The sequence below is a fragment of the Stegostoma tigrinum genome, chromosome 8, assembly GCF_030684315.1.
Source record: "Stegostoma tigrinum isolate sSteTig4 chromosome 8, sSteTig4.hap1, whole genome shotgun sequence".
Classification (NCBI taxonomy): domain Eukaryota; kingdom Metazoa; phylum Chordata; class Chondrichthyes; order Orectolobiformes; family Stegostomatidae; genus Stegostoma; species Stegostoma tigrinum.
This window is the reverse complement of record NC_081361.1, coordinates 11,570,584-11,586,794: the sequence shown is the minus strand read 5'-3', so window position 1 is coordinate 11,586,794 and position 16,211 is coordinate 11,570,584. Positions and strand designations below refer to the sequence as shown.

General features: G+C 39.9%; 1 protein-coding gene across 5 annotated transcripts in view; it reads left to right on the top strand.

The window, feature by feature from the left end:
• ralgps2 (Ral GEF with PH domain and SH3 binding motif 2) overlaps positions 1-16,211 on the top strand; it is a 397,302-nt gene that overhangs the window by 364,611 nt on the left and 16,480 nt on the right. For all 5 annotated transcript variants that reach the window (XM_059647739.1, XM_059647737.1, XM_059647738.1 and 2 more), the window contains 3 exons: positions 6,131-6,223; positions 9,905-10,010; positions 10,254-10,345. In XM_059647739.1, coding sequence (XP_059503722.1) covers positions 6,131-6,223; positions 9,905-10,010; positions 10,254-10,345 — 291 coding nt within the window. The remainder of the gene's footprint in view (positions 1-6,130; positions 6,224-9,904; positions 10,011-10,253; positions 10,346-16,211) is intronic.

Below are 16,211 nucleotides of genomic sequence, written 5' to 3'. Positions count from 1 at the left end.
ACTCATATTGCTCCATCATGTTTCATTTGTAAAATCGTCACTTACAACACAGAATTCAATTCACAGAACTTCTATGAACTATCCTGAAATTCCTTCAGATGTAACATGACGATTGCAAAGCTTGTTGCATTGAATGGGAAATTGTGCCCTTGCATGCTACTGGCAACATTTATTTTGTAGAAACATCTCACTAAGCAATTCACCTGTCCAGGTAAGAATTTGTATTGGCAATCTACATTCAGGCCAGTGCAAATTTCAACGTTCTGATAATAAGTTCAAATTTTGACTTCTTGCTCACTGTGGACAAGTGTTTAATTGCAATTTTTATACATATCTGCGTAAAGCAAGTTAAGAACTAACTGGAGTTTATTCATATTTGGAGCACCTGTACAGTATGATTAGGTAGATCATCCGTTCCATTCAACAAGATTTAGCTTTTGATTACCTGCCCTAATAGCTACTCCTTTGGCTCAAGTGTCAAATTTAATTTGACAACACTCCTGTCTTGGCACATTTTCTTATGTTAAAGGTGCTCTACATATGCAAGTTGTTGTTGAGTGATAGAAAAAGTTTGAAGATCGCAAAAGTTGAAATGAACCCATTTTTAATTCTCTGCTCAAACCACAGTAGGCCTAATGAGACCCATTGCCAAGTGATACTTCAGTGATTTATAGAATGCAAATAATGGTTGTACTTGAATTCCATGACAAAAATTCAGGAAGGATCATATGGAAATAATAATGAGAATTTTTGAACACACCTTAATTGAAATATATTCATTTTATTAGAAATTAGTTATGTAATTTTTGAAGTTGAGGAAAAGTGCACAGTATTGGCTGCTATCCTTTGTTCCCTTTTTTTCCAATTGCATTGGAAAGAAGAGTAAATTTTCTTCTGTAGAGAATAAAAAAAGCAGATGTTCTATAGATCAGAACTGCATCCTTTCAAATGACCTTTGTAAGCTGATTTTGACAGCTTTTTACAAACTTCAAATTCTTCTGTATATTTATTGAACATTTTATAATTTGCTCAGCAAAACTGAGCTTTTAATGGTTCAATTTTCTTTCCCTTTTGTCTAAAATCAGTACTCCAGCAATACTAAGGCCAACTGGTCAATTGTCACTTATCGAGTCAAAATCACTTCCAACACTCTGCTTTGGGTGTCACATTTCAACCCAGTTCTGTTTTCATCCCATATCACACCTAGATAGCAAACATTTGTGGAATTTTTTAAAGAAGTGCAGAAGTAGTACATGATTCTTCTTTCTTATCCCAACAGATAAATTGAACCCAGTTATTGCAATTCCTTTTTAATATTGCACATCACCTACACCCCAACAATAAAACCACAAAATTTTCTTTTTGAAATAAAGTTTAAATAAAATTTTATATGTGCCATTTCTTTATCAGTTGCAACACTGCAAGTTTTGTTTTCCAAGCGTTCTGCTGAAATCTCTCCACGAATTTAGTAGTCATGATCATATCAGGGTGGTTCAGAAACTGCAAATGCTTGAAGCTCATTTAGCTTCCTTCTAGTTTTTTGAATATTTCAATGTATAAATAACCAATGGAAAAACTTTAGTTTTGAACAAGGTTAAAAGTTAGTTTTTTACAAGACTTGGGCTCAAAATTATGAAGTTAAAAGATGTTATGATTAAATAAAATACAGATATAAGTTCAACAGTAGACAGCAGATAGTTACAGGGATGAAAGCAAGAAGAGGGAACAACTGTGTGAAACTTAAATAAGGGCAATTTCAAAGGAAATGATGGCAGAGCTAGTTGGAGTGGAGTAGGAATCAGCAAAGACAGTGGACGAACAAAACAGATTCAAGAAAATAATTCATGGCTTACAATATAGAACATAGATCAGTACGCACAGTACAGGCCCTTCAGCCCACGATGTTGTGTCAGACCCTAAACCTAAGGTTTATCTAGCCTCCACTCCTATATACTATCATCCATATGCCTATATTATAGCCATTTAAATGTCTCTAATGAGGCCAACACCATTATCCTCTTCAGCAATGCATTCCACACCCCTACCATTCTTTGAATAAAGAACCTACCTCTGACGTCTCCCCTGTATCTACCTGCACTCACTTTAAAACTATGCCCACTCGTAATAGCTACCTCCACCCTAGGAAAAAGTCTCTGGCTGTCCACTCTATCTATACCTCTGATCATTTTCTATACCTCTATCAAGTCATCTCTCATCCTTCATCATTCTAAAGAGAAAATACCTAGGTCTCTCAATGCTTCCTCTTAAGACCTTCCCTCCATTCCAGGCAACATCCTGGTAAATCTACTCTGCATCTTTTCCAACACTTCCACATCTTTCCTGTAATGAGGCGATCAGAACTGGACAGAATACTCCAGATGTGGCCAAACCAGAGTTTTATATAGCTGAAGCATAACTTCACGGCTCTTGAACTCAGTCCCTCTATTAATGAAAGCTAACTCACCATACACCTTCTTAACAACTTTAGCCACCTGGGTGACAGCTTTCAGGGAATTGTGAACATGAACCCCAAGATCGCTCTGCTCCTCCACACTGCCAAGAATCTTTCCGTTAACCCTGTATTCTGCTTTCAAGTTTGTCCTTCCAAAATGAATCTCCTCACACTTTGCAAGGTTAAACTCCATCTGCCACTTGTCAGCCCAGCTCTGCATCCTATCAATATCCTTTTGTAACCTAGAACAGCCCTCTGCACTATCCACAGCAAAGCCATATCCTTTACTGTAACAATGAACAAAAATAAACATAAATCAAGCGTAACCTATCATGCTACTAATGCATAGAACTGAAGAGAAGGTAATTTTGCATTAAGTAATACAATCAAAATGTGTTTTACAAAATCTTTTCACTGTGTGCCACACTTCTAGCAGACATATAACGTTACAGTAACTGTTCTGTAATTTTTCCCAGTGCTCCAGCAGAATCGTTTCTTTCCCATTGTGCCGGGCTGAATACAACCTTTCAGTGTCTTTTGACAATTATTCCAGTCCCTGTTCACATTTTCCAGATCGAATTATCATCTGCAAGGCACATTTGCTGATTCTCAGTTCCTTAGTTCTGCCTGTTGACTTTTTTTTAACAGAAAGCACACCTTTACTGATATCCTGCTTGGCTATTCACATAAAATAGCTCACCTGCTTTCATACAATGATGGCTTCTGTGCCATTGTGTCTCAAAGCATGCATGCCTTTTTTTTTCATTGAAATAATGTTAGAAAAGACTTAAACTGGCCACAGATGCTTGTATAGATTTCTGTTTGAGTTACTGTCCTCATGGTAATCAGATCACATAAGACATAGGAACAGATGTAAATCTTTCAGCCCATTGAGTTCAGTGAGATAATGGCTGATCATATAATTCTCGATTCCACTTTCCTCTCTTTTCCTTAAAACCCTTGATTCTCTTCCTGATTAAAAATCTGTCCATGTCAGCCTTGAATATACTTAATAACCCAGCCTCAACAGCCCTCTTTGATGAAGAATTCCGCAGGTTTGCTGCTCTCTGAAAGAATAAATTTCTTCTCATACATGTCTTAAATATGTCATCCCTTATTCTGAGGTAATGCCCTCTGGTCTGAAACTCTCCCACAAAAAGTGGGGAAAACAACTCTTCTGTATGTATGTATCTCAACATGAAAGTGTTTATCCAGATGTTCTGTTTCACTTTGAGTTAAAACTAAATTTCAAACATTACTACCTATTATAAAGTTCAGCATTCATGACGAGATGCACTACAACAGTTCACATTTTTCAACTTCCAAACCCATGAGCTTTATCACCAAGAAAATAACACCATCAGAATGAGATATCAGCCGCCTGCATGTGAAAACCACAACCTGGAATCCCTTTCCAATCCAGATTTGAAATTTAATCCCAATTCTTTTTTTTCCACTGTGTCAGAATCCTAGAATGCCTTTAACCATATTGTTGATTTACCTACATTGCCAGCAATGCTCAAATCCCATGACAGAATTTTTAAAAATGAAGCTGTTTTAATGAACTTGCGGACTAATTCCTTAGGGATAGATTAAACAATAGATTGCAGTCAGCCACTATAGCTTAGAAACCGATACCCATTTCAAGCCCACCGACTCCCACAGCTACATTGAATACACCTCCTCCCACCCACCCTCCTGCAAAAATTCCATCCCCTATTCCCAATTCCTTCGCCTCCGCCGCATCTGCTCCCAGGATGAGGCATTCCACTCCCGCACATCCCAGATGTCCGCGTTCTTCAACGACCGCAACTTCCTCCCCGCAGTGGTCGAGAACGCCCTTGACCGGGTCTCCCGCATTTCCCGCAACACATCCCCCACACCCCACCCCTGCAATAACCGCCCTAAGAGAATCCCCCTCGTCCTCACATACCACCCCACCAACCTCCGGCTACAACGCATCATCCTCTGACTCTTCCGCCATCTACAATCCAACCCCACCACCCAAGGCATTTTTCCATCCCCACCCTTGTCTGCCTTCCGGAGAGACCACTCTCTCCGGGACTCCCTTGTCTGCTCCACACTCCCCTCCAACCCCACCACAACCGGCACTTTCCCCTGCAACCGCAGGAAGTGCTACACTTTCCCCCAGACCTCCTTCCTCACCCCCATCCCAGGCCCCAAGGTGACCTTCCATATTAAGCAGATATTCACCTGCACATCTGCCAATGTGGTATATTGTATCCACTGTATCCGTTGTGGCTTCCTCTACATTGTGGAAACCAAGCGGAGGCTTGGGGACCGCTTTGCCGAACACCTGCGCTCGGTTCGCAATAAACAACTGCACCTCCCAGTCGTGAACCATTTTAACTCCCCCTCCCATTCCTTAGACGACATGTCCATCCTGGGCTGTCTGCAGTGCCACAGTGATGCCACCCGTAGGTTGCGGGAACAGCAACTCATATTCCGCTTGGGAACCCTGCAGCCCAATGGTATCAATGTGGACTTCACCAGCTTCAAAATCTCCCCTCCGCCCACTGCATCCCAAAACCAGCCCAGCTTGTCCCCGCCTCCCTAACTTGTCCTTCCTCTCACCTATCCCCTCCTCTCAGCTCAAGCCGCACCTCCATTTCCCACCTACTAACCTCATCCCGCCTCCTTGACCTGTCTGTCCTCCCCGGACTGACCTATCCCCTCCCCACCTCCCCACTTGTACTTTCCTCTCCACCTATCTTCTCCTCTGTCCATGTTCGGTCCGCCTCCCCCTCTCTCCCCATTTATTTCAGAACTGTCTCCCAATCCCCCTCTCTGATGAAGGGTCTAGGCCCGAAACGTCAGCTTTAGTGCTCCTGAGATGCTACTTGGCCTGCTGTGTTCATCCAGCTTCACACTTACCATTGTTCTTCTGACTTTAGCAACTTGATCTTTAAAGTACTCAAGATATTCCTGTTTGAACCCTTAAAGGGACAATCTGGAAGCAGAATAACAAATTGTATTTTGTTTAACGCAAGTTTCTGTTGCTGTAACACGACATGTTGAGTTTTTTTTATCTGTAAATACTTTTAACCTTGTTATCGATTTTAGAATTAACAAATACTCATCTGTTTTTGCAAATGTTAATTAACTCGAACCATGCAGTAAATTATTTAAAGTAACTTTATGCAGTGAAAAGTACATTGTATGATCTCAGATGGGACAATTATGAATATAAGAAGAACAAGAACAAAGTTGCTGGAAAAGCTCAGCAGGTCTGGCAGCACCTGTGAAGGAGAAAACAGAGTTAACTCAGTTATGAGAAAAGGTCATTGGACCCGAAACATTAACTTTGTTTTCTCCTTCACAGATGCTGCCAGACGTGCTGAGTTTTTCCAGCAACTTTGTTTTTGTTCTTGATTTACACCATCCACAGTTCTTTTGGTTTTTATGAATATTAGAAGCTTGCTGGAAATTGCATATACATAGTTTAAATCAAAATGAATGTCTCCAGACTTCAAACAGTGTAAATCTCTGAGTTTCATTGTATATATTCACCACTGTTTGTCATCTTTTTAATATTTATGGTGTTCATTATTGAGATCAAAGTTGATAAACCCACTAAAACAGCAACTCCATGCATTTCCCCTGTGAAAATTAAGAAAGCATATCAAATCAGTTACTAGCTGTGGTCTTTTTGTGTAGGTTGCTTCATGGACCAAGTACTGGGTGGCACTGTGTGGAACAAAACTCTATTACTACTCAGCCAAGTCCTTAAAAGCAACAGAAAGAAAGCATGTAAGTATAACTGTTCCTAAAAACTGTTTGTTCTCGAGTTTAGTTAGAATCCAATAAAAGCAATCTACAGTATTAAACATAATCAGTCTTATTCAGGAACAGTACACACTCCAATTGAAAAGTTTAATGGATTTTAAGCAAGAACTCCTACAATCTGCATTACATTGGCACAGTGTAACAGAATCAATACTTCTCGTCAAAAAAACCAAATACTGTGTATTCTGGAAATTTGAAATAAAAACAGCAAATGCTGAAAAATTTTCAGTGAGTCAGACAGCACCTCTAGAAATGGGTAACATTTCAGGTGTGACCATTCAACAGAACTGGGGAAAGTTAGACATAAGATTGGTTTAAAGCAAGGTGTAGGTTGGACAAGGACAAAAGGAAGATGTGGGTTATGATGAAAGATGAGAGTGATTGAATGACAGAACAGGGCCAAATTTTCCAGGGCCAAAGGAAATAAATGCAGGTTTCTCAACCAATATAGCCAAAGAAATACTAGTCCTTTATCGTCAGCATATTGCACATCTTGGGGTTCTTGTGGTGCAGATGCAGTAGTTGATTAGATTAGATTAGATTTCCCACAGTGCAGAAACAGGCCCTTTGGCCCAACAAGTCCACACTGCCCCTTGCAGCATCCCACCCAGACCCATCCGTCTATAACCCACACACCCCTGAACATTGTGGGCAATTTAGCGTGGCCAATCCACTGAACCTGCACATCTTTGGTCTGTGGGAGGAAACCAGAGCACCCGGAGGAAACCCACGCAGACACGGGGAGAATGTGCAAACTCCGCACAGAATCCCTGTCTCTGAGCCAGGAGGCCCAAGTTCAAGGACTGCCTTCTCCAGAGGTGTGCAGTAACATCTCTGAACAGATTCATTGAAAATGCCTGTAGCATATCTTGGTCTCAAATATAAGTTGTTCTGCTGTTGTAGAAATTATTATTTCTACATGCAAAATTTCAAAAATTTGGATTTATATTGAGTCGCTCTGGAGCAAAATAGTTTGGAAGTTGTTTTTAGGGAATTTTTCCAATGAATCATGGAACCCCTACCATGTGGAAGCAGAGCATTCGGCCTATTGAATCCACCCAGACCCACTTCCCTACCCTGTAACCCTGCACATCCCTGGATGCAACGGACAATTTGGCATGGCCAGTCCACCTAAACTGCACCTCTTTGGATGGTAGGAGGAAACTGGAGCAACCAGAGTAAATCCATATAGACAGTTGCCCAAGCCTGGAGTTGGACCCAGGTCCCTGGCACTGTGAGGCAGTAGTGCTAACCACTTAGCCACCTCGCCAGCCAAGAGGTATAGCATTTCAAATCAGTACATCTCTCCAAAGTTTAGGTGAATCGTCTAATTGTATCAGTTAACAGACCAGTTGTCCTAAACTTCAGAAGTTAATTAAGAATTTTATTCAACTTCCATGTCACTGAAAAATACTAACAAGTCATAAAGATGTTCTGTGACTGGAACTTTGTGATTTTTCAAAACTCGGGAATTTTTTTTCACTGCAGCTATTTACATTTTGTCAGGAAAGAACTTGCTCACATGAGTGACCATCTTGAGACTGCTTGCTTCCAAATGACAATTTATGCGCAATCTCTCAATGTATTTCTGCATGAATTGTTGACCAGATGTCTTTCTTTATGGGCATGTTATGTCACGGATGCATATTTATAATGTCCTCTGGCAAGTCATTAATATAAATAAAGATAAATGTGCAAGATATTTAGGCCTTTGGTTTCTTTGAGTGTTTATTAAAAGAACCACTGGCATAATATCATAAAAAAAATTTAGAGGGAAAGTCTGTATACTGCCATTCACTCATTTCATGGTTGAATTGATTGTGACCCTAACTTTCCTTTTCTTGCCTGAACACCCTCGTAGATTAAATAGCTTTTTAATTCAACTTTGAACATATAAAGTGAAAGAACCTCTGCAGCTCTCTGGGAGGAGAATTCCAAAGAGCTAACATATGTAATATATTTCCCTTTAAGTAAGGAGACCAAAACTGTTCGCAATACTCGATGCAGTGCATTCATGTTGCATCCACTTTTAACAAGATTTATATATTCACGTCCTTTGCAATAAATTTGTCTTAGTAATTACTTCTGCACATACAGAATAACTTTTACAAGTATACCCAGATTCCTGTATACCGCAGCATTCTGCAGATTGTTTCCATTCAAAATATTATTCTGCTTTTCTATTTATTCTGCCAAATTGGGCAACCTGACATTTTTCTACATTAGACTCCATCTGCCAAATCTTTGCCCATCATTTAACCTGTTTATGTCACTGAAGAGCAATTAGGGATGATCAATAAAAGCTTGCCCAGCCAGTGACATGCACATCTTGTGAATGCAACCCTATTTCCACCAGGTGGGAAGAGTTAAAATTAGCCCTTAAGTATCAGCATTACCTTAACTGCTTACTTAATTTGTTTCGAGACCAAGTTCTTTCAGCAAACTTCTGCAACACTTGTAGTTTCTATTCTTCCTTGGAATTTGATAGGTCTGTAAAGCCTACAAATATCTCATTTGAAATAAGAAGATGCCAGTTTCTCTTAACTCTATCTGGCAGTGGCCCTTCTGAAATGTGGTTTAAAACACCTCATGTGATGACTTTGCTTTTCAAGTAATTTTGTAGCCCATATAATTCAGTCCTTCCCATCTAACTCTTTTCGTTTGCACGTACTTCTTTGTGTGTGGCTGTCTTGTTATAATTACTGTATTCTTTTCCAACCCTGTGAGAGCCTGATTTATAAACCCAGCCAAGTAATTATACAAATGAAAAGGAGGTTATCTTAAAAGTGTTATGAAAGTTAAGTGCATTTTCGAAAGGTTGTTTCCTCAGGGCTGCTTCTTCTTTGATGACCTGGGCTGATATACGTGATGTACTGAGAAAAATAGAGCAAGGTGCTCTTAATTTTCACCTAAATGAAATGTGCTTTACCATGTGAATTACTGATGATATCATATAACTATTTATATCCACGTTCAAAGAATTCCATCTACTAATGTTGGCAATATTGTTTCCTCACACCACCACCAGAGATCCTTCCTGTCTTAATGTACAAAACAACAATGTCAGCTACAAAAAGGAAATGTTAAAACATTTTTGTTCCTATTCAGCAATAGAAGTAATAATAAATATATGGGAGAAATCTGACAGCAGATTGATGAAACTTGAATCATCTTACAGAGCTTGAAGAAGCAAGAGACCTCAGTTTTGTCAGCCCGTGCTTGAAATGTATTACTTCTTTTTAACTTAAGTTCCTGATTAGGACCAGTGTTAGTGGTATGTAATTTCATGCTATTTAGACTTTACTAGTCTGATCTTCTTTCTTAATACGTACTTTACAAAGCCTCCTTATTACCACTCTCTCAAATCAAAACATCAGTCAATTCTTCCCATCCTGACTCAGCATCCATTCCACTTTTATAAATGTCTTAGGATAAACGTTGCGTCAGAGCAGATTGTTGTTGTGTCATACACAATTTGTGCAGCAAAAAACCATTAATCCATCCCAATGGGTCTGTAATTTACAATCTGTTTTAATGTTGCCTTTGAGTTATGATAGTATGCTATTTATACAGGCCCTTGATCAAATCTGAAAAAGTCTTCAAATCCATGGTCCTACTGATGTGTCTAATTTTTCTGATTTGCAGTTCAAATCAAGTTTGAGTAAGAGTGTGTCAGTTGTGGGTTGGATGGTGATGATGGCTGATGATCCTGAGCATCCAGACGTTTTCCAGCTTACAGACTCTGAAAGGGGTGAGTAATGAATGGAAAAGGCCTCATTTCCTTTCCTTTTGTATTTGTTTCAGTCTCTTCACAAGGCTAAGTGAGCCAAAGACTGGCAAATATGTTGGGCTTTTTAAGTTTCTAATTATGCAACCTTTTTGGATTCTTAGTGGTAGAATCTATTTTCTTAAAAAAACCTTTCAAAGTTAAATTAATACTGTGACAGTTCAATATAATATTGCCATCCTATTTCTGTTTCACACTCATTTTCAGGAAACTCTTACAAATTCCAGGCTGGGAATAGAGGGAATGCGATGCTCTGGTTTAAGCATTTGAGTTCTGCCTGCCAAAGCAACAGACAACAGGTACCAATTACTACAATGTTATATAAGCATCAGAATAAGATTTTAATTCTGATATGCAGTGGAATGTTTTGAAGAATGTTTTTTAAATAACGTATATAAATTGAACATACTGATTTTGGTATCTTAAAATAAATCACCATTCTTCAGATTTCATGTTGATACTTTGAGACTCTTTGCCCCATAAGTACAGCAATCATTGGAAGAACATAAGCCTGAAAGGTGCAGTGAAAACTTTGTTGATTTGAAAACTTCGTGCCTTGGAAGATCCTAACACTGCACAAAGGAAGTTTTATAGAGCTGGATGAACACAGCAGGGCAGGCAGCACCCTCTGAGGAAGGGTCCCCACCCGAAACGTCAGCTCTCCTGCTCCCCTGATGCAGCCTGCCCTGCTGCGTTCCTCCAGCTCCACACTGTGTTATCTCTGACTCCAGCATCTGCAGTTCTTACAATCTCGCAAAGAAAACTTTAATGTTTTTAAATGGTGGGGTATAATTGCCTGTTTGCATTAAGAGAGATTTGGGTGTTCTTGTACTAGAAGCACAGAATGTTTACAATAGAAACTGAAAGTGCTGGAGAAATGCAGCAGGTTTGGTTGCATCCATGGAGAACAGGTTTCAACTCCAATGTGACTCTTCTGAAGAGAGTACTATGGAGTATGGATGGGGTGTGTGCAGTTTTAGTTGTCTTCTTTAAGAAAAATTTCCTTGCCTAACAGGAGTACATCAAAAGCTGTTTAGACTAAAACGAACAGAAGATGTTAAAATGTATTCAGCACATCTAGCGATAACCATGGAAAGAGAACCAGAATGAATATGTCATCTCAATCACAATCACATCTCAATCACATTCTCAATCTGTTCTGAGGAAGGGTCGCTGGACCCAAAACGTTAACTCTGTTTTCTCCTCCACAGATGCTGCCAGACCTGCTGAGCTTTTCCAGGAACTTTGTTTTTGTTCCTGATTTACAGCATCCGCAGTTCTTTTGGTTTTTATCTCAATCACCAGATTGACTCCAGAGATAGAGAGTTATCCTATGAGTAAAATGGGCCTAGACGATCTGGAATTTTAAAAAATTGAGAGGTGATCTCACTTTAAATATGTTATTCTGAGAAGCTCGACAAGGTACTCACTTTAGACTGTTTCCCCTTATGCAAGAGCCTAGAGCTAGACACATAGCTTCCGGATAAGAAAATGGCTATTTTGTATTGAAATGCAGAGAACTATTTTAACTCAGCAGTATGTAACTCCTCAAATCGTGTAACCCAGAAGACCATAAGTTGCACAAAGATGAAATAAATTGAAGGCTGAGATTGGGCATTAATGTAATCAAGGGTTGCAGAGGTGAGGAAGGAAGGTGGACTCAAGGTCAAGAATCAACTATGATCTTAAATATCCGATGCAGATTTGAGGGACCATGTAGCCAACTCCTCCTGGTTCTTTCTCATATATAATGTTCAGACATTCATAGCTTCTAATCACCCATTCACAGTCACACAGCTTAAGGTTATCTGTCCTCATGAATGAACAAGCATTTATGTACACAGTTATGAATCTCCTCCAGCCTATGGATATGTATGTCTACCATTCTAGTCTGTTGACTTTCCCCAACTTTAATTATGCTACCTTCAGCAGCCATGATTCAACTGCGAAGGCTATAAAACTTAGAATTCCCTCCTTTAAATCTGTCTCCTTCTCTTTCCTCCTGTTAAGGTGTTTCTTAAAATCTTTCTCTTTGACTAAATCATCAATCGTTCTCCCAAATTTCTCACTTGTGGTAAGGTTATTGTGAAGCATCTTGAGTCATTTTACTGCTTTAAGGGTGCTGTACAGATACTGATGTTGTTGAATGATCCACGATCATCTTGTGTATCACTTCTCTTTTAGGTGGACATTGGTAAGCATGCTTTGCTGTATGATCTCTTATAACATAGGTTTTTTTGCAGTACACTCACAGGACATTTGTGCGTGTTTTCCATGGCTAGAATTTCATAAGAGTTTATAGCTCCTAAGAAGTGATCAGGACATTGGTCATCTATTGTAAAAACTGTAAAAAAAGATTTAGCCTTACTTTCAAAGAACATCAAAAGACTAGAGTGCAAGACAATCAACCAGGATATTGATTGGATCTTTTCTTGGAGGTTGCAAGGACCTGCTACTCAATTGAATTGCTGAATTATAATTTGCATTTTGCTTCTTAATCTAATTGTTTATAGAAACAGAGCATATGCATAATCAAATCAAACTTGCCTCTTTCATTTCACATGGGTGCGTCTTTTGAATGTTTTAATATTTCGTAACTCTCCCCCTCTTATTCTTGATTTTGTGCAATTTAGATGTAACTTTCCAGTCTCCATGTTGAAACTGTAGGACTTGCAGAAAACTTTGTACTTCCTAAAGTTGCTGCAGGCCATACTGACAGGATTTTATAGATGTGATCTCATGGATAATGTTTAATGAGTGCAGTCTGAACTGCATTTGCTGACAAAAGCTTGTCCAGCAGCACGAGTGAAAAAATGTTGTATCTTCCAATTAAAATCATTCTTGTGTGGCTTGCTGAATGCTAAAGCCAAATGGCAGTTCAAGAATGCAGGATATCTCTACTTTGCAATACAGGGATAAGTGCTTGTGCAAGTAGCACAGGAAAGACGATTCCCGTATTTTGAACCCAAGAGAAGCTATTCCACATAAATTTCTACTCATTTGGCTAGTATTGGATGGAAAAGCAGTGTCATAGTTATCTGTGATAGCCAAAAAGTGTGAGAGAAAATGAAGGCAATTTGTCTGTTTATGGAGAAAAGAAATATATGCATTTATATAGAGGCATCACAATTACCAGATTCCTCAAAGCAGTTGGCAATCATTTCAATACTTTTGATGTCGTTACTGTTGTAAAATAGGAAACATGACCGTGCAGCTATGCACAGCAAGGTCCTAAAAATCACAAGGTGATAATGATGACATGATCTATTTTTGCGATGATGATTATTAAGGAATAAATACTAGCCAAATGTTAGAAAGGAAGGTACAGGGGCAGTTGAAACTTAGTACTTTTCTTCAACATAGTGCCGCAGGACAGCCTCCTGATGGGGCTAACAGTGCCTCAGTTTAAGTTTTCATCCACCTCCATTAGTGCAACACTTCCTCCAGACAGCATTGGAGTGTTAGCTTGGAGTGGGACTTGATTCCAAAGACTTTCTAACTTGAAAGCAAGAGGGCTACTTACTGCTCAGGCTGGCATCTGTGCTCTCTGATGTCTGCCATTTTATGTCCAGCTAGTATTTCATTTCATCAAATAACTAAGGATTTATATTCAACTTTGATATCTCCTACCAAGTTTTGCATGGTTTCCTACTCTTAGCACATCAAATTTTATTGTTGCCATTGCAAACATTAATTTTCATATTTAGCAGGTGAGCCCACACACTATTGATATGATACATTCTAGCTGTATGCTTTACAAGAGAAAGCAGTATATAACAGGAAGGAATGTGCAAAAGGGAGGCTATTTTAGTCTGTTTGAATAGCTTATGCTCAATATCTAGGAGCATAACACATGGAGGGAGTGGGCATGTTTGAAATTGGAAGTCTTCTTTGAAGCATATGTCTAATAGCACATGTTCCTGTTTTTCCTCCACATGTTCACATACAAACTTATTCAGGGGAAGGAAGTGAGCCAGAAGTTGTGATACATGTTGGTACTGATGACACAGGGCAAGTATTGAGGCCTTAAGGCTAGGTTTCATGACCTAGGGAGAAAGTAAACAAGGAAGTCCTCAAAGGCAGTAGCCTCAGGATAACTCTGAATTAAGTCACATGCAGTAACCAGAGTAGAAATAGGAAGGTGGGAAGATTCAATGTGTGGCTTAAAGCAAGGTACAGGAAGAACAGCCGCAAATTCTTAAAACACTAGGACCAGATTTAGGACAGAAGGCACCTATTCGAAAGACATGGGTTGCACTTCACCAGGGATGACACCAGTGTCCTCACAGAGAATTTTTCTAGTGTGGCTGGGGAGGCTTTTATTCAGAATTAGCAGAGGGATGGGAACCAGCATGTCAAAATAAGGTGAGATGGTTGGCCACTACTATGGATGAAAGTTGTAACTTATTCATTGGGTGTACACTAGGAAAGATGTTGCCAAAGTTGGAGAGTTTCAGAAATGAAGGGAGATTAGTAGACTGGGAGGTTTCCTTCGAACAGAGGAGATTGAGAGGAGACTTGACTGAGATGTATAAAATTATTGCAGGCATAGATGGGGTTGACACGAAGGAACTTTTCCTCTTGACAAAGGCATTCATAACCATGGGGCATAGATTTAGGGTAAGGAGCAAAAGGCATACAGGAGATGTGAGGAAGAACAGTTTTACGGAGAGGGTGGTGGGAATCTGGCATTCACTGCCTGTAAGTGTGGTGGATGCAGAAACCTCAACATTTAAGAAGTATCAAGATGGCAAGGCATGTAAGGCAATGGACCATGGATTTGGAATAGTTAAGTACTTGTTTTTAATTGGTGTGGCATCAATGGTCTGAAGGCCCTTTTCCTGTACAATAGACCTGTATGACTGTATATACCAACAGAAGGAAAAAGTTGGGGAATCATAAGTAGGGTTTCTTGGATGACAGGAGAAATAGAGATTATGAGTGAACATTAAGTGGAGGGTGTATGATGCATGTCAGGTGAATTATTCAAGTGAGAACCAAGTCACCTCTTATAGGTTCAAAAGGAGCATGAAAATAAAATGAAGACTGGCAAAAATAAAGTATGATCATATGATGGCAGTCAACATAAAAGAGAATCCCAATATTTCTTCCTTTGAATAGGAAGTGAGTAGTAGGAGGTGTAGTGAGTCTTCTTGCTGCAGTCACAGCTATCTTCAACCAGAAATGCCAAGTGAATGATCTATTTCAACCTCATCCAGTGGCCCCCAGCATTAAAGATACCAGTCTTCAGCCAGTTCAGCTTACTCCACGTGATATCAAGAAGAGGTTGGAGGCGCTGGATACGGCAAAGGCTATGGGCCGTGACAACATTCCTGATAATGGTAGTACTAAAGAGTTGTGCTCCAGAACTTGCAGCTCCCCTAGTTATGGTGTTCTAGTGTAGTTAAAACACTGGCTTCTACCCAACAATGTGGAAAATTGCCCAGGTATGAGCTATACACAAAAAGCCGGACAAATCCAATCCCACTATTTGCCACCCTATCAGTTTACTCTCAATCATCAGTAAAGTGATGGAATGTGTCCACAACATTTTCATGAAGCTCACCAATAAACTGCTAAGTGACGCCCAGTTTTGGTCCCACCAGAACCTCTCAACTTTTGACCTCGTTACAGCCTTGGGTCAAATGTCGACAAAAGAGCTGAATTCCAGAGATGAAGTGAGAGTGACTGCCTTTGACATCAAGGCTGCATTTGACTGTGGCATCAAGGAGCCCGAGCAAAACTGGAATCAATTGGTACTGGGGGCAAACACTCCACTCGTTGGAGTCATACCTGACTCAGCAAAATAATTGTGGTTGTTGGAGGTCATTCATCTCAGCTCCAGGACATCTCTGCAGGAGTCCATGGCCCAGCCATCTTCAGCTGCTTTGCCTTGCCTCCATCATGAGGTTAGAAGTAGGGAGATTTGCTGATGATTGCACAATGTTCAGCACCATTCGCGACTCCTCAGATAACAAAGCAGTCCGTGTTCAAATGTAACAAGATCTGAACCAGAGATAATGGGAACTGCAGATGCTGGAGAATCCAAGATAATAAAGTGTGAAGCTGGATGAACACAGCAGGCCAAGCAGCATCTCAGGGGCACAAAAGCTGACGTTTCGGGCCTAGACTCTTCTTCAGAGAGGGGGATGGGGAGAAGGTTCT